Genomic DNA, 27560 nt, shown 5'->3' with positions numbered 1-27560 from the left:
TTCTTCTCTCTACTCTCTATATCTTTGTGTCTTATATGCAGTTCTAAACTTTTACAATGCAGTTTTGGTATAAAGGTTGCACAACGTGACAGAGCAATTTAATGTTAAAGCAATTGAAAAACTATCAACCTTTAGTAGGTTAGGTCAGAGTCGTTCATTTGTGTCTTTGCACAGTCACAACTTCCTTGACCGTGTAATGGACACTTCACTCTCTCAGTGCAGTAAAACTTTGACATTTCATAAATTGGAGACAAAGTCCACCAGATTAAATAATTCTATATAGAGGTTCACAGAATTCAAAGTAGGGGACCACCAAGATATTTCCACACATGATACACCACGTGCCATCCATCCATCTCAATACCAGCATGTGCCTCAAAATTATTCTTTCTTGTTTGGTATTTCTGCTGTAAAGAACTTTGGTCAACCATAAATGGAACTGACTTTTTTAAAATCTTGGAGAGTGAGCAAGATTTGAAAGTTGCACCACCTCTAAGCTCCACCCCTTGCTGTCAGCAGGCAGACCAAAGCCACGTCCCCACAAACGTGAACGTACAAAGACTTTTCAGTCATTTCAGTGCATTTTGGACATCAGCCAAACTGCCTCATGTTAAATTAAATTCCCAAGAAGGCAGTATTTCGCCAGCGTTTATTTTTTTTGTTTTGTTTGTCTCTTAGCAAGATTACATAAGAAAAATGAATTTTTTGACAGAATTTAAACCAAACATAGACCTAATGCCATGGAAGATTCCATTACATTTTAGAGGGGATCCAGATCAATATACTGATTCTAGGTCAGTTTGTTTTCTTTTTAAATCAAAATGTCCCCATCACTCATCATTGGCAAAAATTTTAAAATGCATAATTTCAGTTCGTAATCGACCAATCTTTATTAAATTTGACTTGACTTGAGAAATGGAGAGTTTACGGTCGAGATACAGTAGACAAACTTTAAAGCAACAATTTTTACCTTTTATTTTGGAGTAGATCATATTTGATGCATTGATCTATGAGGCCTACCCTATGATTTTATCTAATAAAAAAAATTATCAGGTATTGCAGCTTCAATATTGAGCAATATTTTATGACGTAAATGAAAGTGACTGTTTATTGCTCGCCTTCTAAAATTCTCAGTGTGTCTTGTTTCAAATACAATAAAGATTGTCAGTACGTTTCCTTTCATTTAAAGCACTTTGAAGCACTTAGCTAATGCAGTATGGACAAAAGACGACCTAATATGTGTTGCTTTAGATTTCAAACCATTTTAAATGTTTGAGGGGAGTCGGATTAATGTACTGATTCTGGATCAGTTAAAAAACAAATTCTAAAAAATATCCATCTCTCATCATTTGTGAAATTTCAAAACTACATATTTCAGTTTGTAATTGACCAATCTTTATTAAATTTGACTCACGAAAATGTCAACAAGCAGCAATTATGACCTTTTTTCTTTCTTTTTGGAGTAAATTGTGTTCTATGCATTGATCTAAGAGGCCAACAACTTTATTTCAATGAAACAGTGTCCTGTTTCAAGTATACAATAAAGACTATAAGTAACTTTCCCTTCATTTAAAGACCTTGCATATAGAGGAAGTGACACTAACTTAGGATAAAGTCAAACTGAAACACAAAATGATGCATTATGGGCAAAAGACGAGCATATACTGTATATGTTCTAAAGCATTGGTGTCAAACTCTGGCCCGCGGGCCAAATTTGGCCTGCAGTGTAGTTATATTTGGCCTGCGAAGCAATACCAAATGATTACTAAGGCTGGCCCGCCAGTGCGCGGAAGATTCCATATGTCCGTGTGCGTTCCATAACGTAACGTAACGATCTCGACAAGTGATGGTGTTCTCCTCCTCTCCTGCAGTTGTTTATATTTCACTCCAAGAGTTCTGAGCTGCCTGGCTCTTCATTTTCTTTCATATTATGATTGTATAGATGGGGAGAAGAAGGATCTCCTCACACAAGGACCTGGACATGACTCAAAGATGCATATGATTTATTTGAATTTTATCTCAAAAGTGTTTTTTTTTTTTTTATTTGAAATTCTATTTTGCAAGTCTGCAATATTTAGTTTAAGATTATTAAATAAATATTAATGTTGGCCCACGACTTTGTCCAAGTTTTACATTTTGGCTGAGTGAGTATTTGAGTTTGACACCCCTGTTCTAAAGAAACACTTTTTTTAAATTTCAAACCCACCGACTGTATTTCTGTAAAATTCAGTGGGATGATATTTCTTTTAGTTTGTGATGGATGTAAAAGATGACGTCAGCAGAGCCTTACCCTGTAGGAGGGACGTCGCCGTGGTTACAGTCTCGGGGACTCCATCCACACTGTAGATGGACTGAAGGAACTCTGGGACACAGTCGTTCTCATCTGTTATCAACACCTGAACCTGATTAGCAGCAGCAGGAGAGGTGAGGAAACGAGAGAAGGAGAGATGAGATAACATAACTCATGATCTATCTTTATTGACTTCTCAATTTATGAACGCCTTTGTGCTGTAAATTGACCCCAAAAGGTAATCTAAGCTGCATTTCATAGGTCTTAAACACTTTCTCTATTTCTTGCACCGCGAGTTTCTCAAGTCAAAAATAGAAATGTTCTGTGTGTAGTTGAAATCCAAGCCCTGGGCCGTCCTCCACCCTACGAGCTCCCTGTCACCACTGTGTGTAAAATGTGTAACGTGACAGCTGAGTAATAGTCCTGAAATAGCTGGGATAGGTTTTCCCAATCTACGTTTGTTTCTCCACAACATGTAGCTGAGCAGACGGAGGGAGCTAGTCTACGAAATCTGTGACAAGGGAGTTAACGCTTGAAATGGTAATTGGGTAGCTAAATGTTAAAGTTTTAAGAACAATGGGAACGATGAATAATTCATCTAGAGATTTTCATTTGTGAATAAACTTTTTCGATCTTTGCTTCTTTTTGAGTCTCTTTCAAACTCATGCGGTTTACATTTATGACAAAAACACTTGCCAAAATGGGGGGAAATAACCACAAGGGACAAAAAAACACTTGAGCTTTCACTTTGATTCTGAATATTTCAAAACCTTTCAGCCAAGTAGCCCAGTTGTTTTTTTGTAGACCACACTTTGTGGTTATTGCCAAGCATTTGGCTGTCAATAAGTCAGCACAGAGTTCAGATCATTGCTTTTTATTAAGCCACAGAGAACGGCCAAAGATATGAAATGATGGCTGAGAGCTTTAACACGTCCAGTTGCTGCTTTTTCCACCTCAGTGAGAAAAAAGAACATTTGCTGAGGGATGCCATGACAAATCAAAGTAGGGCTCAGTTCTGGGCCAAAAGGGAGCAGAGCTTATGAACCCATGCTAACAGTGTGTGTATATCCGATCAAACTAACCTCTGTGGCAGTGCTGAGGCTGCCAGGTTCCTCGCTGGCTCGCACCATCAGGAGGTAGCGGCGCTGGTCACTTTCATAATCCAGAGTCCTGGTGAGGCTGATCTCCCCCGTGTCCTGCCGAATGCTAAAAAGACTGCTGGGATTGATCAGCAGGCTGTAACTGATTTGCTGCTTTTGGAAGGAAATGGCAAACACCACCAGGAAGCTGCAGAACAAAGAGCCAGCGATTAAAAGCTATGGAATGATAGTCTTTACTATTTGATTTCAGCTGCACTCATGGTGAATTAGAATTGAAATCCTCTTTTCTGACATCAGCAGAGCGCTGTAATGAAATCAATTACTGTATGGCCCATTGGCTATGTGCTACAAAAACGGTCAATCAGTGCTTGTCAGCTCTGTGTAATAATGTTATACTATTATGAAGCTATCTAAATTTGTTTTTTTATGGATAAGAGACTCTGAATAACCAAAAAGTATGATTAGGATGTGTCAGTTATTGCTTGACTGCAGTGGTGTGACCAGATGAATATTTATTAACACAAGGCAGAGATTTGACTGCTGGTGTGTGCCTTTCTGCATCTGTGCGTGTGGGTACTATAACATTTAGTTAAACAGGGACACTCGTATCCACCTGGAATTAATGCATTAATGTTCTCGGACCAGTTGGTCAGTCTGTGTCCCTCCTGCATTGTTTTTACTGTTTGCCAGAATACAGAAAGCGTGTAATGTGATACACTGCCTGCACTTTTTCTGCATCATGATGTTGTCTTTCAGATTGTATAGTCCAGCACCAGGCTACTAAATCATTGAAAAAACAGTCACATATTGGAGGAGAGAACATGACAACAAAAACCTTTATGTAGAAAAATAAATCTGATCTGTGTTAAAATGACTGGAAAATTACATTTTTGGTTTGTATGTTTCAAGCCAACCCAGTCTCACTCCAAAGCGTAGAATGACTACGCACGTCAACTGCGCAATGCATTGACTTCCTACATTTGTCTCCTAGGGCGTAGATTGATTAGACGTCAGTTGTCCAGTGTTTTCTATGGGGCATACGCCAGGTCACGTGACCACCTCATCATCCCGTTTCAGAATGGAAAAACATGGCGGACATTCATTAAATTTTCACTGGTAATTGCTATTTATTAAGAGAGTTTGTGGATTTAGCTTAGTTTCTATGACATTTCTAATGAGAAATGTACCCTTAACTTTCATAGTATCCAATCAGTTTATGTATAGGATCCTTGTGATGATGGAATGATGTAAATAAAGTTTTTTTTAAAAAATGGGACACGTCTTACTAAATAAACATATGAATAAATAAATAAAATAAAATATAATCTTATTTAGTGCTTGTTTAATAACAATTTTCTTCCATTATTAATCTAAAAATAATCATTGTTTTTAAGCGAAGGCACTTTAAGTTTATAATGACTAATGTCCAGTTTTTTTTAAAATACATATTTTTCATTTATTTACATTGTTCAACATTGTTACAAGTTCTAAACTAAACAGTCTTAAACTACTTTCTAGCCTCAAGGTGTGGAAATATATTCGAATGTGAATGTATTTAAACAATAATAATGATAATAATAAATAAACAATTCACGTAATCAGGATGGTTGTAAATAGTAAACACGGTAATTTAACATCACTTCCGGTACGTTCTAAGCGTCTTTATCAGCACCGTAGAGACAGGATAAAACAGGATGAATGTACGTCGAAACTAATGTTGTGGCAATACCGATACGGCACTAAAAGGCTAGCATCGGTTTCGGTAAGTACTAACTATTAACACGCCAATAACATTTCCAGCTTCAAAGTACTATCGACAGTCTGCCGAACGGAAGAATATACCGCCAAACACCAGTGTAGAAGAATCCACCAAAAGTGGTTGCGTTACCGCGTAACTCGGCATCCCCCTGCAGTGGTATTGACATGTATTGGGTGATACTATGCAACTGGGTATCGGTATCGGCATCGGTACAAAAAAAGGGCATTGGAAAAACAGTAGTCAAAGCGAACAACCTACGGGTCGTATAAATAAACCGAATGGATACTATGTAAGTTAAGGGTACATTTCTCACTAGAAATGTCAACAAAACAAAGCTAAAACTAAGTTGGGGACCCCCTCGAAAACGAGATGTTCCATCTCAAGGGGCATATCCTCCAATAAATAAATAAATAAATAAAAAATACATACATTTACTAAAACCCCAAGCTCTCTTAAAGGGATCCTCCACCGTTTTTACAAATATGGCCTAAAACCTTTGAAATGTCCTTATTAAAAGATATATGCCTAAAAAAACACATTATTTTTGCACCTTATTTGTTTTATTAACTTTTAAAACTGGAACTACTAAACCCAGTGTGCATCATTGGTGACATGATTAGCCCCTTTTATAGTCCATTGAGTTCTATAGGAGGTGAAGCATTCAGCATCATTTAGCAGCTTTTTCAGTCAAAGTGACAACTTGTGCTGCTTTGGGTTGCTCTAAAAATCAGTAAAAGTAAAAAAAAATTGATGTAAATCTTTTGTTTACTGAGAGATGATAACTTAAAACCGTGACCTGAAAAAATCTGTGGCCACAGGGGGCGACAGTTCCCACTCTGCTGTTTCGTAGACGCCATTAAGGAGAGAAGAAGTTTTAAAAGTTAATAAAATGAATATGGAGCAAAATAATGCAATTATTAGGCATAGACCTTCTAATAAGGACATTTCAAAGGTTTTCCTTCCTGAACCGGGATGAAAAGGTGGTCATGTGACCTAACATATGGCCCATAGAAAACACTGAACAAATGATGTGTAATGTCTCTATGCCCTCACAGGCATATGCGTAGTAAGTCTACCATTGCACAGTGAACATGTGTAGTCATTATGTGCTTTGGAGGGAGACTGGGTTGTTCAAACTCAGGTCATTGCTGTCCGAACAGGTGAGTGAACGTGAACATGTGCATCACTCACGGCTGTCCTTCAGGAGTATTCTCTGGAATGGAGATTCCATAGCTTGTGTTGGTGAACTGTGGCGCTCTGGATCCCGCCACAACAGAGAGCATGGCGGGGGGGCTGCGGCTTCCCAAGCCGTCAAGGGCCACCACACTTAACAAGTACTCTCTGTCTCTTTGAAGAACCAGCCCTGTGGATACCACCTGACCAGAGGTCTTGTCTACAGCAAAACAGCCATCACCACCTACATGGAAATGCAAGGTCATTAAATTCTGAAGCTGAATTGATGCAGAGCGACTTGTTTGAATACTAACTCATATGAAAAAAAAAATCTCCTTTCCTGCATTGCCCGTGTGTGTTGAAAAGAAATGCGTCAACACTGAATTCGAAGGGTTTATTCATAATGGCTGTATTCTGCTCCAGCTATTTTTACATTGTGTTGTTTAACACTACAGCTCGACAAAGCCTTTGGCCTTTATGTTGCAGCTCTTTGTACATTTAGTAGTTACTTATTTATTCAAGGTATAACCACATGTCAGTTAGATGGATTTTAATATGAAAAACAAAAACCCACATGCTTGGAAATGAATAGCATGCATGTAATTATTACAATACAAAAACCAGATAAACCATCATATATTGCAGTTTATTGCAATATATGATGGGTGGATTTCTACATTTCATTATATTGGGCATAGACACTATGGTAACAAATCCCACGGAAATAATAATAAAACACACTATGAGAATGTTTCTTATTGCTTTTTTAAAAACTGTATTTTGTTGCATTTAGTCACAAAGCCATTTATTATTTCAAGGAAAAGCTCCAAAAATGGCTCAGAACAGATATGAAAAAAAGAAGGTTTAAATACACATATTTGTTTCCAAGTGACTCAGCCTATTTGTTTTCTTAAAACCTGTAAAACAGGAGGAAATATGGTTTGCACTTAGCTAAAGAGTAATGGGCTGTATATTAAGTTAGGTCAAATGGAGCAGTAGCGATAATGTTTAGCTGTGTTACACCCAGACACAAATAACATTACATCCACTATAAGAATCTAATGTTTAATATGTTTTGTAATACAATGATAGGTTAAACTTATACTTAGTTTTAAGGAGTAAAATATTTGTCATCACGACTTTTATTATATCTGTTTTTTAATATACACATTTTTTAATCAAAAGGAAATGATTTGATCCAACCTGTCACATGACTCATGGGTTGTGTCTGTTTGGGCGTGAGATGATTTGACCCCCAGACTTGTAAGATGCAACATTGGAATGTTTCGTTCAAACAAAACCACTTCTATTATGATGCAAAGTAAATCACATACAAATATATTTCCAATAAGGGTGTCCTGATCTGATATTGATATTTGATATTGGCCTAACATCAGCTTTTGATCATATTGGCATCTAAAATCTCCAATATAAACAATTAATTTGGAATTAAATTAATTTTATTAAACTGTAGACTATTTTTACGGTTAAGATTAAAATGTATGTAACCCATTGGTTATTATTAATTGAATCAGTTCTTCTCATAACTACTGTTGCTGACTATTGTTCTTTGTCCGACTACTATCACTTGATCAAGCCTTTGCTAACATTCACCACTACAAAATAAGTAATAAATAGAGATCTAATATTAAGTGACATAGGTATTGGTTTTTCTATCGATATTGAAAAACCAATGTGTTGTTTGAAATCACATGTTAGAAATGAATATGGAACTTTTACTACTAATAAATATGAACAAGTATTGTCTATTTGTGGAATACATCTAGTGTGGCATCACATTAAAAAAAGCTTAACTTGTTATTTTCATATACATATATAGAGGGCATCTACAGTATGTTTATATTGATATCGGTAATAACGAAAATGGGAATTTTTTTGTGTTGAACAGTATTGGCATATCGGATATTGGCAAAAAAAATGATAATATCAAACATCCCTATTAATTATAGCATGGTATTGACAAATATGCAAGACAGCAATATTGGTATCGTATCAGAAGTGAAAAAGTTGTATCGGGACTCCTCTAATCTTAAAGAAATATTTACGTCGGGTATCCACAAACTGTATGATTGGTCTGGTTTTGCTGTTTTTTTTAATTCTAAATGTGATAAAATAAGAGAAATTGCCACCTATGAAAATGGAAAATAAAACTAATTACATCCACTCTATATATTGCATAAAAACCATTTGTTTGTTAAGTAGATTATATGTGACACTTTAAATAAAACATATACATGACTAAAATGTTTAAGGAGTAAAAAAAAAAAAAAAACTTTGGGGCCAGATGGAATGATCTTGATAATCAAGCAACAAACGATTTCCAGTAATCTCAAATGTCTTGAAAGCTAAGCCCTGGCTAAGAGCTTTAAATAAATACTTAGACAGTTTAGATAAATTACTTTGTCAGGGAACAATTAGGAAGGCAAAAAAACAAAAAAATCATATTTGACACCTGCTTTAAAAATAGATTCCCAGCATTGTCATATGGAGAATGGCTTTCCTGTGGTAAATGTAGTTTAACTCATCTTGTCAGATGCGCGCTAACCCGCGTCAGAAGGAAGTCGCTTGTGTTTTTCATGAAGCCCCATTGGCAAGATTAGCACATTCCTCTTTCCCTTGACATGCCAGCAAACCTTTATCCCCTCTACCACCAGGGGGTCTTCTACTCTGTCAGATTTCTAACAGGCCTCTGCACAATTTGTGTTCATGAGTGTGTGCTAGCACAACTTACTGTGTGTATGAAACAGAGAGAAGCAGACAGACCGGCAAGAAAGCATGATAAGTGCATAAACAAATGTGTGAAGGCCTCGGGCTGCGAGTGTTTGTACTCTGTGTGTGCGTGTGTGTGTTTGTATTCTCTGAGAGCGATGCAGAGACTGCGAAAGGCACAGTGACAACACAAGAAATAATGGACACCTAAAGAGTCTGTGAATGCATGAATGAATGTGTGAATGCCAGTGGCTGTCTGTTTAAATGACTGCTGGTGAAGTCCTAAAGCCAGTCATCTGATTGGAACCACAACAACCTATTCCCAAACATCCTCTTTCTTTATCTTTTTTTTTTTTTTTTTGTTTTGTCATGTGTGAAGAGTAAAAAAAAGAGCTCACCATCCGACAAAAAGTATTCCACGTCTCCACTTTTTCCCTCATCCCCGTCGTGAGCCTGGAGCTGGTAGACAAACGTGCCCGCAGGGGCCTCGGGGGACACGACAGCCAGGTATGGATAAGGCTTCATACTCCATTCAGGGACATTGTCGTTGACATCAGTGATCTTCAGCTTCACCTTGTTCAGGTACCAGTCTGGGCCTAAGGGATAAAGCAGAGATAGTGATGGAGCTGTGGTTACCCATAGTGACAGCTGTCATGTAACTGAATGTGAAAAAAAGGAGACGAGCAGCTAAAAAAAACACACAGCACCAACAATGGTATAATGGAGTCAACTGAGGCTACCTGTATATTAGCGACAGTTAGCGACTGGCTGTATATACAGTATATATATTTTCAAAGCTTTGTACTTTTTATCTATTAGTTTATTTTTTTCTGCAGACACCCCCGAGGAAGACTGGGAGTGGACAGCTGAAAAATGTTGGGAGATTAAAGTCAATTTCCAGAAAATAGTTGTCTAAATAAAAGAAACCGTAACATATTGTTGTTATTGGTTATTTTTTCATTTGTTAAATGAGATACAGTAATGTACTATTCAAAGGGAAACAAGAGTTGTAATCAAGCTGTATTTTTGTGCTTATAAATGCCATTAAATAATATATATGGCAAAGAAAAAAAGTACAATATTTGTCTTTCAAATGTATTACAGTCAAAGTAAGGAGTATCCCCCTCAAAAAAATATTACTCAAGTTAAGCACATACTTAAAAAATACTACTTCAGTACAGTACTTGGCCATTTATTTCCTATCTTTTTTCCTCTTGTTACGTATAATTTCGAAATTCTTCAGAGGAATATAAGACAGTGGTGAGTGAATATCAATAGGTCCGCCGGGCTATTTAGTAGTAGCTGGTGGATGTGACATCAACCATTCCTTTTTCCATCAGGGTCAGCACAGCATGAAGAATTTAGTCACCAGGGCTCCCACGGGAGGGAGCCTCAGACTCATCTCATCAACCCAACCTGGCGGAAGCAGCCTTTCGCCTACTTCAGGTGCATAGGGATGATGACTTTAGACTGCAGGCATTTTGTCACCTGCACACAGCTTTACAGAGGTGAATAAGGAGATTCCTGGAATCCAATTACTTCCTTGCTCACACTAAGCCTGGGCAGACAGTAACAGTCCAGGGAGATGTAGTCTCTGTGAATCACTGCTTATTTGCTGTAATGATGATTATCCACATTACAAACAACGACAATATGGAAAACAATGTTGACAAAAATCTCTTTTACAACTGCGCGGCTTCCCAAACTGGGGCACGTTCTCGTTGCTAAATCTATTTCTGCAAAGTGGAGCAAGTCACTGAATCGTAAGAAGACACTGTTTCCGTAAATATTGACTATGATCTTGTGTCATAGTGGAGTGAAGCAATGTCAGAAGACCTGCCAACAAGGTCAGCCTGCAATCTTCTTAGGCCTCACCCCAGAGAAGAAGAAGATCTCTCAACCTAAACCCACACAAAACACACAGATATGAATAAGATTACAAAGATCTTGAATGAGAGACTGGTTTTTATCCGCACACTTGCAGCCTTGACATGTCTATCATCATATTTCAGTCTTTCTAACACGAACCAAAGTGCATACAGAAGTTCTTCACCTAAGGGCTAAGAGTAGTATGGATTTGAAATCCCATTATGTAAAAGATTCCCTGCTTGTGACTCGGGGCTATTTATGTGCTTTAAATCCATGACAAAAGCAGCAGGGGTTTTGCATCCTTTCATTACCCGAGGGCTGACTCAACAGATGTGTAGCATAGTTCTACTTCACTCGCTTCCTGCATCGTTTATACACTTGATTGAAGTCGATCATATCAGAGGTTCTTGCATTTTTCCCCTTTTTGTGCAACTACACCAGCATATTTTAACCTGTTTTCATCACTTTTTCTTGCCCTATTTTTGCTCCTTTTAATGCATTTTTGCTACATTACTCCTATTCCTGCCACTTCGCCATCAAATTTCAGTGCCTTTTCTGCACATTTTTTTTCTACTTTCAAGACATTTTCGGCACTTCTAAACCCTTTCCACCACTGCTCCACTTTTTCCACCGAATGTCGCATATGATGACCCATTATTGTCACTTTCAACCTCTATCTATTATATATATTTCATGATTATTTTTGCCAATTTGACCACATTCACAATTTATCATGCAAATTATTTGCCAGTTTAAAGTAATTGTTGACACTTTGAACCTTTTTTTTTTTTTTTAACCCCTTTTTACTCTGATTTGCAAATTTTAACCAATTTCTGTGGTTTTTCAAACCCCATTTCACCAACTTTTCCACCAATTCCACCAACTTTTTTAACCCAATTTATTTCTGACTGAAACAGATTTACATCTTTAAGTTGCCTATACTATAGCGCTAATAATAATAAACTTCCAGAATAACAGTGGATATTAATCAAATCATTAAATAAATGTGGTTATCACAGATTCATATAATAATGGACCATCATTTTACTGACTTTATGGATGGGCCCCAAAAAGCTCTCCCCTTTATTCCTCCTTATAGATGGTACTGTCTCAACATTACTGTTCTTTAAAGGGGACATATCATGGTTTTAAATCCTTCCTTTTTACATATAAATCATACAGTTGTGGTCTATATAAAGCAGAATTGCAATGCTTGGGTCTGAATTCCTCATTATTATAGCTCCACAGGCCCCTTTTCTACCCCTTTTCTGATGTGCTTCTGAGAGCAACTCCTTTTGGTGCAGTCTCTTTAAATGCAAATGAGACACTCCATACCCCGCCCCCTCTTCAGGTGACACTCGGTTCAACTCCACCCTGCTCGGCCATTTTTGTAGTTTGATAGAAGAGATACGGCTATGTAGCGGCGCATAAACTTTTTATTCAGAGGTTATTTACAAAATGTCAACAACAGAAGACTTGTCCATCCAGCTTTACATGTTAAAGCCAGAGTCTGACCCAGCGGAGCGAGATGAAAATGAAGATGATGAACCTGCAGAACCCTAACAAGTGAGCTAACACAAGCACCGAGCTAACGCTAGCGCCAAGCTAACGTCACAAAATGCATATTAATACAGTCTTTTCAGAGACAAAAACGGCAAAATGAAATGACTAATGAAAACTTTAGACTTAAATTAAATCACGTAGGCCATATCATCAAGGATCTAAAACGAGCACACAGCGTTAACATTTGAAGTCTGAAGACGGTGCAACTGCTAATGCTAACAAAACAATGACAGGGACGTCTTATCATCACATTTTTTAGCGTTATTTACAGCTTACCGAAGTGCTCTGTTCGTCGTCTCCAAAGATAGAAGGAATTGAACCCTCAATCAGACGATGTCTTTCGGCAAATCCTTCTTTATACTGGTGGAGGTTGCAGAAGCAGTCATCATTGAAGTGCTTCGCGCACACAAAAATGACCTTACCCACAGATGTGGGTACATTTCTGTGAAAAATAAAACTCAACCAGGCACTTTGAAAAGGTTCTGATGCTGGGAGACGGTGTAATGAAGCGTGTGGGTTACTACATCCAACAACCAAACATTTTGACTTATCCTCTCGTTACTTCTGCAACCTGGAGCTTGGACTACAAAATAAAAGCGAGAAATAAAAATGGCGGATTGCGTGTTGGACCTGGAGTTGATGTACTAATTTGGCAGTTCCGCTGCAAATACTGTGATGTAATAGTTCAAAAAACGTAATAGAGAATAGAAAAATCAAAACAGATTGAAAAATATGAGCAAAACAGAATATAAAGATATCAACGGAGCACCTGAAGAGATTAATTTTATTTTTTCTGTACTTCTAAACACTCTAAATATACAACAAAATGCATTTAAGGGCTAAAAAAGTGGATTTAGCATGATATGTCCCCTTTAATGTTCATGTCTGTTTTCAACCACCTTCAGGTACAGTGGGGGTCTCTGGCACCTTTATTTTGGGGTTTGTGGGCTGAAAAGGTTGAGAAGGTTTTAGGATTGTTATTTTCCATGTTGTTTTTATAGTTTTATTTTCATAGTTTTAGGATTGTTAGCTTTTATGTTGTTCTTATAGTTTTAGAATTGTTCTTTTATGTTGTTTTTATAGTTTTGTTATCTTTTAAGATTACTATCCCAGTGTTTCATTGGAGGGAGCCCTCTGCACTAGAGGCTGTGATGGGCCATGGCTGCAGTGGTGCTGTCTATCTCGTGGTCCTCAGTGTTAGTGAATAGCTTCTACTGTTTTGCTGGACTGGGGACTCTGTCTTGTCGCCCTGTGCCCACGATCTGTGTCCTGCTCCTAGTGCAGACGGCTCCTTGTGATGTCTCCTTACCTAGATCCTCTGTACCCAGCCATGTGCCATTGTCCTTATTCTGTCCTTATTTTAAATTGTGTGTCTGTGTGTGGTGGACAGTGTTGAGAGTAACGCGTTAATAAAATGTTGGTAATATTATACCCGTTACAAAACTGCGTAGCTCGTTACAACGCATTTTAACCTGAGATGTGAGAAACACCACTCGTAACTTGAAGAAACACCTGGACTGATGCCACGCTAACATCAGGTTGACAGAGAGAGATGCAGGTGTGGAGAAAAGAAAAAGAGCAGAGGACGAAAGTGAGGAAGAGTCAGACAAAGCAGCAGAAATTAAGTTTCACTCGGTCTACCATGCTCTTTGAACCAAAAGAAGTGAGGATGGCAAAATCCCCACCAACGGCAGCAATGACAAGGTAACCCACTGAGCAGACCAACGTTGAAGCAACATTGAAATAACGTGATGGCCTGAAGTTGAGAAGACATCTTTGACGGGTGCAGAATGAAAGTTTTTACGTCTTTTTCGGACGTCGTCTGGACGTCCAAAAACGACGTATTGTAGACATCTCAAAAAGACGGATAAGAAAGGTAGCCCATGATGAGTCCGATCCCTAGAACTTATGCTTTCAAGAGCTCTTTCAAAGGTACATTGTCAGTTATTTGAAACGTTTACCAAATTAATTGTCTGAAACACTATGACAAAATACAGCATCAAAATACATTTTAAAAACTGTTTTGCAAGGTAAGAGCATATAATACCATTCATTTTGGGGGTATTGTAATGTTTATATGCAATTTTGACGTTCTTGTTGTTTGCGTTCGTTGACCTTACAAAGTCCGAAAAAGACGTCTTCTAACGTTGTTTCAATGTTGACTTGCTCAATGGGAGCTCGACATTAATTATTTCTTAAAAAGATAGCAGATGAAGTACACCTGGATATGTACTTAGTGATTGTTGATAACACTGAATAATGATTATTAATAAACAGAAGCACATACACACGCATGTGTCTGTGTCTGTGAGTGTGGAATTGCAAGGCTGTTTAAATTTGTAATGCGCAATCAAACGTTGAATGTCATATCAAGGTCCAGATGAGGTCATAGTCATAACTTTCAGAAGCCAACCTATTTTGGACGTCCTATAGACGTGCATATGTGGTCCAGAGCAACCAACGCGTTATGAACGTGATTTGGAACTCCGTGGACGTCGAATGTTTAGTGGGAATGTAACGATGTCATAGAGAGTGGTACCATAGCATACAGTATGGTCACTGGGTCAGGGGGCTATCTAGCGTGCTATTATTACAAACAGCAACATAACGCTAACACCGGTAGAGCTTAAAGTATTCCGGCACCGTGCCGTATGGCTGAGACTGAGACTCATACAGATCAGATTCCTGCTCTTAAATGTGCAGGAATCTGCTGTAGTTTTTAGCTGGCAGCTAAAGTAAAAAAGAAGTAAAGCAGAAGTAAAAAAACAGCACACTAAAAAAGCCGAGAGATTAAATGCATTAAATTAACATGCAACATTTAAAAGGTTAAACAATCCCAGTGCATGCCAGCTTTGTGCTGTGAGCTTTAATTAGAAGAGAATAATAGAATAGAAACAAAAAGAAAGAGATTGTGCGTCTTGTCATGTCATAAGGCTATAGGTTACATTATAGTTGTTTCTAGCTCTATTGTTTTTCATATGAATAGGCCTAGACTTTAAATATTTACGATATTATTATCATAACTTACCAGACTTTAACTTTGTCTGCTTTTGTGATTATTACTTATTGTATTGTGCCATGAGTGTTCACTGTGCCTATAATATTAGGTTGTTAGTAGCCTACACAGTCATTATGCTATACCACGTCACCCTTCACTGGATATATAATCAGCTGCAATAAAATATATTTTAGCATTTTAGAATGCTAGTCATACTTCTGCAGTTATTTTGGTGAAAGTAACTCAAAAGTAGTGTAACGCATTACAATTCAGAGACAGTAATATTGTAATGTAACAAATTACTTTTAAATAACAGTAACTGCTATATGTAATGTATTACATTTTGAAAGTTACTTGCCCAACACTGGTGGTGGACGGGGTTTGTATGGGGTGGGTGTATTTTTAACTATAGAAAAGCACTTTGAGCTGCATCTATTTGTATGAAAATCACTTTTTATAATATTGATTGATTGAACACTTGATTATTTGACTATTTACCTGAGACGAGCAGAACACGCACACACACAAAGGAACGTGAAATCCTTGAACTGCTGCAACAACTATTTTTCTACACCTGATGTTTGCTCAAATGAGTCAACGACTGGAGAAGGCAGAGGCTGAATTCCCAATTCCTATTTCTTCTTGAACTCGCTTATACTTAAAAGGCTTTCGGATGTAAAACACAACGCGATGCAGCCGTGCAGTGCTCACAACTGAAACACAATAGCTATAAAAGTCTGTGACAGCTCCTAAAAGGATTGTTAAAGGGATAATAACAGAGGGTGGAAAAACCAAGATAATTAATCTAGCTTTCTGCTCCGGCTTTATTTTGCTCGAAGAAAAGTTCTGACTCGAACGTAATGATGGTTCGTGTTAGATAAATAGCTGCTGTATCATAAGGCCGGTGAAACTAATCAATGTTTGGATGCAGTCTCCTAAAACGTTCACACCAGCAATTTATGCATTTTAAGACAGATCTTCCTCCCCTGTAGGAATGATTTGTTTTATTTTTTTAAATGAATAATACGACAGGATAAAGATAGTATTACATATAGAGGAATTTAAAAAGCACTTAATCAAAACGGAATCAAAGCTTCGCTACTTAACATTTAGTTCACTGTCAAACCTTCGCAGGGTGAAAAAAACACATCCCTTCTCTCGTGCTGGTTGGTGTCTTTCCCAACCATGTCTCAGTGGTAATGGTGGCGATGATTTTACAAGGCGCCGACTAATTAGCTTGTTACAGCGAGACTAATCAAAGCCAAGGCAGATAATTAGAGCCTATCAGCTCCGGAATGATAATGAATGTACTATATTGTGCGTGTGCACGTTTGTGCACGCGTGATGAGTGAGAGCGCACGCTGCATGTTCTAAAGAGACGTGAGAAGGTTTTTCTGCGATCGCGGGGTGGGGGTGTTACTTACTTTTGTAGCAATTGTGAGAACGAGTGATGAGCCCATAGCGCACGAGTCTCACACGTACTCTCACCTGACAGGGATAGAAAATGTGATGCCAAATCACAGGATCAGTAGAACGTCACATTAAACATCGCAATTTACACTTCCACGCAGTATATACTTATTTAAAGAGAGAGTTGCAACATCTCCGTTCACACCAATAGTGTGAACGGACAATAGTTCCCGGAAGTGAGCAGTTGACTGTTGCAGCGCAATGGAGCTAAAGCTGAGTAGACACTTTCTGATGCACTTTTGAACGATATGATTTAAATAATCATATTTGATATTATTATTATTATTATTATTATTATTATTATTATTATTATTATTATTATTATTATTATTATAACATATATTGTATATACACATACATATGACAGTGTACTGTGTAAATATTGTAAATCAAGGCAGTTATTGATGACAAATGACCGAAATGACCAGTTATGTCTCTCGGAATCGATGGATTCAAATTGCCCGCCCTTTTATTACGAATTTTATATTTTGATAGCGCTTTGAGATGACTTTTGTTGTTGTAATGTGCGCTATATAAATAAAGTTTAATTGAATTGGATTGAATTTAAATTGAATTGAATATTGGCTTGGATTTACATAAACTCAAAGCGCAGTACAGAAACCATTATTCATTCACACCAGTCACTCACAACAGTCAAACCCCAAACCCTTTAGTTATTGGTTCTGCGCACCAGTGAAGAGTGTTTAGTCATTTTATGGGTTTTTGGAGTCATTTTGTGTATTCTTCTGTCATTTTCTGAATTGTTGATTTTTCAGAGATTATGCACGTTTGTTTCGCTGTGTTTTAGTGAGATTTTAGTTATTGTTTTTGGAGTATTTTTAGTACTTTTCTGTAATTTTCAGAATTTTTGTTGATTTGTGCATTTTAGGAGAATGTGTGTGTTCTTGTTATTATTTTGTGTGTGTTTGTTGTAATTTAGTGTACTCCCTCTTGCCCGCTACACTGGTACTCCCAGCCCAGCATGGCTCTAAATCTCTAGAGTCGACTCTTCTCTGTTTTTCTACAAATGGTGGAACGAATTACACAACTGTGTTCGATCTGCAGAGTCCCTTTCCACTTTTAAGAGACGTCTGAAGACTCAACTGTTCAAGAAACACTGAGGCACTTGATCTGAGCCTGTTCCTCTTTGTCCTTAGGGGTAGAATGAGTCAGACGGTCCAACACCAGCTCTTAGTGAACATTTAGCACTGAAAATATTGAGTGTTGTTGAATGATGAATGACATTCTTGTTATAGTTATTGGATTGTTGAAAAAATAAATAAATACAAAATTGAGGCACTTCTTCTCGCAGTACACCGGCGGCCAATCAAACTTTTTGCCCTTTGGGGGGTGGGCCCAGATCCCCCTGCGTACTTTGGACGCAAAAACTGACATATGTCCACAGGCAGGTGGCGCTATAACTAAGGTCAACGCGTTTTGGCCTATAACTCCCACATCGTTTGTTGCACATTCAAAAAACTTTATATCCACAGATTCCTTGAATAGCACTGAATCACCTGGGCTAGGCCACGCCCATTTCCGCCTTTTCTCTGAGTAAAATCGCGAAAACTGGCAAACCTACTTTTTCAAACTCCTCCTTGGGATTTTGTCCAATCAGCGTGAAACTTGGCACGTAGAGTCTTCAGATGGACCTGATCTAAAGTTCTGTGAATAATTTTGTTGGGGCAAAATATGCGCAAATTATTAACGAGTACATTTTTCTAGCTAGCAATGAAAACGCGAACTGGTGCATATCTAAGTCAAAATAAATGCTAACAACACCAAATCTGAGATCCATGGTTGGTATATGACTGTGGGGGTACGCGGCAAATTTGAATAATGTAGGTCACTAGGGGGTGCAGCAAATATGGAATATATATATATCTCTTAAATTAAAGATCAATTTTTACCAAATTTGGTGGGTATGATCTTGAGTTGTTCCTGGGACCGTATCGCAATGTTAATTGTGATTGGTAAAAGTGGATGTGGCTTATTACAACATAAAATATAGATTAAAAAAACCTTTATTTCAGCTGAAGTATTATGTTGAGGGCTGTGAAATTCACAGGGTAGATATAGAAGACCACACAGACCACCCTTTCCAAAATGTGCACCGCTAGGTGGCGCTATAATGGGTGCAAACACATTTTGACCTTTAACTTTCACATTTTAAATCACATCTTCCAAAACTTCATATACACCTGTTCACAGCAAATGGCACGTTGGCCTGTGTCCGCCACAAATCGTCATCCTTCGTGACGTACTTCCATGGGCTTCGTGAAACCTGGGGGCCGAGTCGTGCGGGAAGGCTTGGCCCCCTTTCATAACTGCTTTGCTTAATACAAAACATATTTTAGTAATTGTTAATTACATATGTGTAGAACTGCACATATAATTATAACATGGTTCCCCATTTTGTGTTAATTTATAATTTATCTACAATTTATATAGAATGTTCATGCCAAATACAATTACATTGTCAATTATCTAAACTCAATTACAATTATATGACAATTACGACAGTAACAGATTTTTAAAATTACAGTTACAATTACAATTAAAGGTGCAAGCAGCGTTGAATGGGCCCACGCAACCACGCGCATGTCGGGACGTGGCGCACGTTAAGGTGTGTTGCATTTCGGGGTGTGGCAGAAATTTTGAGGTGTTGAGAAGTAGCTGACCATTTTCAAGAATGAATGTGCAAATACAATGCCTATCATTTCTTTTACCAATAGGTGGCGCTATGACTATGAATGACGGTTGGGTTAAACCATAACTCGCGCCACGCGATCCCCCTATGCTGTGGAAAAAATCCTGGTAAGAACCCTGTTGAGGTGTGTGGTAGAAAGAAATAGCAGCACCCAGATCAGGGAAATCATTAATGTACTGAAGTAATAGTTCTTCAGTACACTGCAGAATTCTGACATCATCACTCTACAGTGATGACTTCAGAATTCTACAGATATTCGTAGAAGTTCCACAGTGATGATGTCATCTGTCCAAGCTGGGAGCCAATACAATTTTCAAGGGAGTGCTATTTAGTCATTTTGCCATTCACATGTGCAATTTCCCCAAAATATCAAATTTTTGGCCAGTCCTAATATGCTCCCTAATTTTCATTAGTTTTTGAACGTGTTTAGGCCCTCAAAAATGTAATCATTTCACCATAAATAAAATTAAAAAAACTAGGTGCATAATAATAGGGTCCTACGCACTGTTGTGCTCGGGCCCGAACTAATAATAATTACGCCATGATTATATATAATCAATATATATTATATTATATACAGTTTAAACAGATAGTGTCTATACGTACGGTTGCCGTACGGGCAACCACCAGTGCTATTGGTACGGTTACCGAAGTACATGTACATAATGTCTTAGGATTAGGGTTAAGTTTAGGGTTAGGGTTAGGTTATAACCCAATATTGCAGCAATTTTTAGTTTGAGGTCAGGGTAAGTTTTGGTCTGAGTCACGCGACCTAAACTGGCCAATGACTGACCTATCACGTGACGTAAACTGGCCAAATAGGGGCGCTGCGTACGGATAGAATGTCGGTATATTCATACGGCAATCGTACGGATAGCCACTGCCTTTTAAATAAGTTGGATGACAGGTGCCGTAAGGGGTTTGCCATGTGCAGAATTTACAACAAATGTCAAGTATTTGTATACAGTATGTAGACATACAAGTTGCTCATGTGAGTGTGCGTGTGTGTATGGGGTGAATCCATTCTAAATGAATGTGCACCAATCCAATTCACGCGTAAACGAACGCGTACCCTGCGCCTGCACGTCTGCACATCTGATCTACATTTTCCATTGACTTAGAATGGGCACACTGGCACAATGCACAAGTCACGTCCACATGTGTGCTTGCAGACGTGTTAAGCTATAGCGATCAGGTGCCCTTCACTATTGATCACCGACTACGTGACATGTGACTTAGAAAAAATTATTACACGTTTATGCGTACAGTCGTGTACACGCGTGCAGGTGAGTGTTGAGTGTATAATGGACCATTATTTAGTCCGGTTACAGTCTGTGTCACGACACCCGTCCATAGAGTGGTAGTGACTGTAGTGTTATGCTCTGAGTCAGATCGTTGCTGTGATTGGACAGGACACAACACAATCAACACTCACACACACTTACTGACTTGCACGCGTGTGTAGGCCTGCACGTCTAACAATTTTTTCAAAGTATTTATATGTCACGCAGAAGAAGGTACTACAGATTACCTGATTACTGCAGCTATAGTCACTCCACACCTGCCACTACACCTAACTACTTAAAATAGGTAAGTTTAGTAAAAGTTAGGCAGGCAGGTAAGCGCGATGGACTGGTGCGCAATAATCCATCCATCCACCATAGTGTTTGTGTGTGTGCGTGCATGCATGTGGGTGTGCTGTGTTTCACTGTTTCTGTCGACGCTTCCTGTTGTTAATCATATCTTTGAGTACTTGCTATATAAAGCTACTAAGTGGCTTTTCAGCATGAAAGTTCTCTCGAGTGCTTCTGTGCACATATTATGTGCTGCCCACTGCAGCACAGGAACAATGTGTGTGTGTGTGTGTGTGTGTGTGTGTGTGTGTGTGTGTGTGTGTGTGTGTGTGTGTGTGTGTGTGTGTGTGTGTGTGTGTGTGTGTGTGTGTGTGTGTGTGTGTGTGTGTGTGTGGAAAAGGGAGTGAAATGAGATAGGAAAAAAAAGGTGGGAGAGAATACAGATACAAGACCACCAACAGGGAGAGCGGAAACCTGAGTTTAGGCACAGCACATTGTGAAAGGTGTATTAGTGATGCTTAGCAGAAAAGGTGAAATAACACTGCTGATACAAGCGCACGGGGGAAGCTCAGCAAACATGTAGCTCAAGAGATAGATGGAGACTCCATGTTTGGAGAGAAAACAACCAGTAACGTGATCAGAGAAAATTAAGCTAGACACCATATTTTCCTTATGCATCCCTTGGTCCTTGTACTTCCATTGAAAAATGAAATTAAGATTTTTCAGAGTGGACTTAAACTAATTGCATGTGCAAGCATAAATACCAATGACCCATGTGAGACGTCGTGGAATTTTTTTTTGGGGGGGGGGGGCGGGAATTCTAGCATCGAGTGAATGGAAAATGAAATTCTGCTCAAAGGGGGGCTAATAAGGTACATTAACCAAATGTTGGCAACGTTTAGGAGGTTCTATTCAACGCTCTCCTCCCTCCCATTCCAGTGCTTAAAGCAGAGTGTGAGGCAGTCAGCAGGGGATCAACTCGCTGAAATCACCAGGGACAGAAATCTATTAACTCTGGGATGCTGGCACCACACATGCTGGACTCTGCAGCAGCTCAGAATGGCTGACACATTAACAGTGTAAACACAAATGCAAGCACTCTAATCCCAGAACAATTACAAATGATATCCAACTATGAGTTATAATCATTTTCTCATTTTAAATCTGCACCCCTGCAGAAAGTGTGTGTAAATATATTCCATAAATCAGCCAGTATGCTTTTAACTACTTTGTAGTTGTATAATATCGACATCAATATGGCAACTCCTCCCTGCTAACCCAGGGTCACAGCAGGGAAGACTGTGGACAGAGTGTAAGTTTATTAAAAAAATAGAATTTTCATTCTACTGGTAGAAAACTCATGTTTGTTGAGAAAAAAACAACTCAGGCTTGTTTTTTCTTTCATTAGTATGAAAAGGCGTCATGTTGCTCATCCAAAAACACTGAAAAAACCGACCTATCCTGATCTAGGTCAGAGAGCTCTAAAGATCTCTGTCTTTGCTGCAGTCTTGTTAATCAGCTAGACAAGGCAAGGCACATTTTTTTGCTTAGTGCATACACAAGGCAAGTCAATGTTTTGACATGATTAAAAAGTGCAACATAAAACATTAAAGCTGCAATATGCAGAATCGTGAGGTGCTCCACACTCCCCCCTCCCTTCCTAAAAAACTCACCGGTCTTCTTGGGAACGCTTACGTGCATGAGCACACTGTGGAACTCTTTGCAACTGTTTTCTCCATAGAGACTAGTAACAAATGTAGGGACTTTATCTTGTGTTATTGGAGAGTTTTCTGATGTTTTAGAGACATGAATTGAAAGCATGTATCACAGCCACTCCTCGGCCTCCTGATCCCAGCTGTTCAGAAACAGACTCCACACTGCAAATGCAATGGATCTGTTCTCTGTTTCCTCCTTTGATAAAGTTTCTGAGTCACATTCCTATATTTCTAAAGTTCATTTACAGAGTCAGGAGAAGAAGAAGAGAAATGACTGTCCACTCAGCACACTTTGGATTACAATATGCAATACAATATAATAAGATGATTATGGATTTTTGACCAAAAAAAAAACCCTTCAAATAATTACATATTGCAGCTTTAACAGCATGAAAATCAGAAGTAAAAACATTAAATCAACAATAATGTAATGAAATATACCCGCAAGCGGTGAGAAACGGCCCTCGCCTTTGCCTCGTCGCCTTTGTTGCACCGCCTTTGCTGCGGCGTTTTGCCGTGTTGCCTTTGTTTCGCCGCCTTTGCCGTGCCACTTTTGCCTCACCGCCTTTGTTGTCCCGCTTTGCCGTGCTGCCTTTGCTGTGCCGCCTTTGCAGCAACGCCTTTGTGCTCTGCCTTTGCCGCTTTTTTTTTTCTTCTTTCTCATATTAAATTGTCTTCACTCTGTAGGTAACACACCAATGTCCGTATTTCCATATTGAGCTGGTTTAGGGCCGAGAGTTTAACAACTGATTCACATTTGATGCAAGTCGGAGTTCGTAAATGGTAGCATTTTCCAAAAAATTTATATTTTTTTCCCTAGGAGAAATGCATTAAAATACAATGTGAGCGAAAATAGCAAAATTTTAAATTTGACACTTTTGCAAATACACATACAACTTTTTTGAGGGCAGCAAATAGTTTTTTTTGCACGTTATAAAATCTTTTAACGAAACGTCATCAACGCACAAATTACGCCTCTGCTATCGGTGTGAGGTGGAAAACATGATGCAAGATAATTTTTTTATCAAACGTAGCAGAATAAAAGTCTGTCGGTTGGTCGTTCTATGTGGTGTTTTTCATATATATATAAATACACTTTCATAAAAAATAAAAAAAAACTCTTCCTCACCCTCCGCAGGCGGTCTCTTTTTTCCTCTAAGCTCGGGTCCTCTACCAGAGGCCTGGGAGCTTGAGGGTTCTGCGCAGTATCTTTGCTGTTCCTAGAACTGCACTTTTCTGGACCGAGATGTCTGATGTATTTCCTGGGATCTGCTGGAGCCACTCCTCCAGTTTGGGGGTCACTGCCCCGAGTGCCCCAATGACCACGGGCACCACTGAGACCTTCACCCTCCAGGTTTTCTCCAACTCTTCTCTGAGCCCCTGGTATTTCTCTAGTTTCTCGTGTTCCTTTTTCCAGATGTTGAAGTCGCTTGGTATTGCTATGTCGACCACAACAGCTTTCCTCTGCTCTTTGTCCACCACCACAATGTCTGGTTGGTTCACCATTACCGTCTGTATCTGGAAGTCCCACAGGATCTTGGCTCGGTCATTCTCTACCACCTTTGGAGGTGTTTCCCACTTTGACCTTGGGGTTTCCAGCCCATACTCTGCACAGATGTTCCTGTACACTATACCAGTCACTTGGTTATGGCGCTCCATGTAAGCTTTCCCTGCCAGCATCTTACACCCTGCAGCTATGTGCTGGATTGTCTCATTGGCCTCTTTGCACAGTCTACACCTGGGGTCTTGTCTGGTGTGATAGATCTGGGCCTCTATTGCTCTGGTGCTCAAGGCCTGCTCCTGTGCAGCCATGATGAGTGCCTCTGTGCTGTCCTTTAGTCCGGCTCTGTTTAGCCATTGGTAGGATTTCTTGATATCCGCCACTTCAGTTATGTATCGGTGGTACATCCCATGGAGGGGCTTGTCCTCCCATGACGGAACCTCCAGCACCTCATCTTCTGTTCCCCATTGTCTGAGACATTCACTGAGCACGTCATCTGTTGGAGCCTTGTCCTTGATGTACTTATGGATCTTGGATGTTTCATCCTGGATAGTGGCTCTCACACTCACTAGTCCTCGGCCTCCTTCCTTCCGGCTAGTGTACAGTCTCAGAGTGCTGGAGTTGGGGTGGAACCCTCCGTGCATGGTTAGGAGCTTTCGCGTCTTAACATCTGTGGTCTGTATCTCATCCTTTGGCCAGCTTATTATTCCTGCAGGGTATCTGATTACTGGCAGGGCGTAGCTGTTTATTGCCCGGAACTTGTTCTTGCCATTGAGCTGGCTTCTTAGGACCTTCCTTACTCGTTGGAGGTATTTGACCGTAGCCGCTTTCCTTGTCACCTATTCGAGGTTGCCATTTGCTTGTGGGATTCTGAGGTACTTGTAACTGTCCTCAATGTCTGCTATTGTTCCTTCTGGGAGTGAGACCCCTTCTGTGTGGACTACCTTCCCTCTCTTAGTCACCATCCGACCACATTTCTCTAGTCCGAATGACATCCCAATGTATGAATCAGTGAGTCGATGTCTCGCTCATTCTTAGCGTACAGCTTGATGTCATCCATGTAGAGGAGGTGACTGGGGACAGGGTGAATATGCCACATTTGATGGAGACTTGTTCAAGGGTGGTTTTCCACAGCCTCATCGAGTTTGCAATGAAGGCTCTTAGAGTCCTGTTGATGTTGTATAGCTCCAGGCATTGATCCAAGTATCCAAGTATGTGGCATTGAGTCTTGTAATCAATCCAGGAAGTGCTCAGGTTAGTATGTCGGGTTCTGCAGTCTCGAGCGACTGTTCTGTATACCAGGAGCTGGTGTTTGGCACCTCTGGTATCTTTACCGATTCCCTTCTGAGCTGTGCTCATGTATTGATCCATGTGCCCGCTTATCTTAGCCGCTATGGTGCCGGACATGAGCTTCCACGTTGGAGTAGTAGCATTCCATCAGAGCCCTGTTCTCCCCCATTTCTGCCTTGTTCCAGTAGCCCATTTTACATCGAGGTTCCCCAGCACGGGGCGGGGACGGGACGGGCGACATCTGAGCCGGCATGTCATTCTCTCATCATTGTATGAGGTAGGCAGTAGCATGAGGACCCACACTGGCAGTATTCGAACCGGGGTCTTCTGTGTGCAAGTCGGGTGACTAACCACTTGAGCTAGCCAGCCATATATATATATCTTATATCTGATGTTCCAGTCCTTAAATGACACTGTGGAGTATCAGTGTGAGTTTGCGAGGGGGCGTCAGATTATGTGAGTGTAGAAATCAATAAGAAGCAGACAGGCTGTTGATAAAGTAAGCTTTCATTTGTTATTTAACTTAAGGAGACTTTGTTCTTCCACTGCACCAAGGATAGATGTGTCTGAGTCATTAGGAGAATACACTGACATCCCTACATTTTGATTATTAAAATAATTGCCCAGCTCTGTCATGAACAGTGTAATTGGTTCAGAAAATGAATGATTACAGAAAGACGGTGGGGCAAATGAATAGAAAGCTTTCTCTCTATCTATCTATCTTTCTCTTTCTCCACTGGCCCCTGAACAGCTGTAACAGCCTACACTCATTGTTTCTTGTAGTTCAGATAAAATAATTACAAAATGTATCTAATCGCTTTTTTTACTGCTTTGAGCTGAGAAAATGCATTAAGTGTTAAATAGAGATGTTCTGTTATTTTCTAGCCCTTAGGAATAACAAATATATATAATTAAGTTAAAAGCTGCTGGTGCAGGGTCAACATACAGAAGATAACCAACCATTCTTACAACCATTCATTTAGGCAGTTTAGGATCAGTCATCCTGATCATGGTATCATGATCATTTGCACTTTAAAGTCTTGTGAGAAGGTTCTAATAACCATACAGTAGGTCCAAATGTATAGGCAAAAGAATTGTGATGAATTACACAATCCGGATCAATCTGAGTGAATCTCATTGTGGTCTTTAGGGAACCAACCAGACATAAAGGAGTCAAATTTTATGATCTGAGATGTGAATTTTTTTAAATTTAGCCAATAATGAGGGATAAGGATTTTCTGATTCGCAAAACTGATCCAGAATCAATTTATTGAACAGGTATCCCTCCCAAATGTAATAATTTCTGCCATAATGTAAGATCTATCTTTGTCAAATTTAAGTCAAAATCATTTTAATACTTTTGAGTTAATCCTGCTAACAGGCAAACAAACAAATAAATACATGCAAATTAAAATATTGGCAGAGGAAATAAATCCAAAAATATTTTTCAGCTTGAAATGTGCAAAATTGTTGATGGGTGTCCCATTTTTGATGATGATTAATACAACAACATAGAAATGAAGCAACAGTTTTTAACCCAGATTTAACTATTACACATGTATCCATTAAATAACACAAAACACACTCACAGACACACAGACAGATTCTCATTCCTGCTGCACAACAAAGGTATGATCTTTGATAAGAAAGCAATGATATAGTGTCCTATTATACTCACTATGCTAATCTCCCAGTTCCTTAAACAGGTTTGCTGCTTTGTTGCTGTTATCTTCAGGTTACAATTTGAGATTGCACAAATAGCAGCGCTGAATTTAAATAAGACCTGTTTTCATTCAAAAATGTTCTTCAAGATAACAA

At 39.1% G+C, this 27560-nt stretch overlaps 1 protein-coding gene across 1 annotated transcript in view; it reads right to left on the bottom strand.

Moving 5' to 3' along the window:
• Positions 1–27560, bottom strand: part of LOC114465384 (neural-cadherin-like) — a 149813-nt gene that overhangs the window by 78188 nt on the left and 44065 nt on the right. The window contains 4 exon segments of the mRNA XM_028450367.1: positions 2291–2402; positions 3373–3577; positions 6341–6566; positions 9451–9648. Of these exon segments, the coding sequence (XP_028306168.1) occupies positions 2291–2402; positions 3373–3577; positions 6341–6566; positions 9451–9648 (741 nt within the window).

Source organism: Gouania willdenowi, chromosome 6, assembly GCF_900634775.1.
Source record: "Gouania willdenowi chromosome 6, fGouWil2.1, whole genome shotgun sequence".
NCBI classification, from domain to species: Eukaryota; Metazoa; Chordata; class Actinopteri; order Blenniiformes; family Gobiesocidae; genus Gouania; species Gouania willdenowi.
The sequence above is the reverse complement of the archived record's forward strand: the minus strand, read 5'-3'. Positions and strand labels throughout refer to the sequence as shown.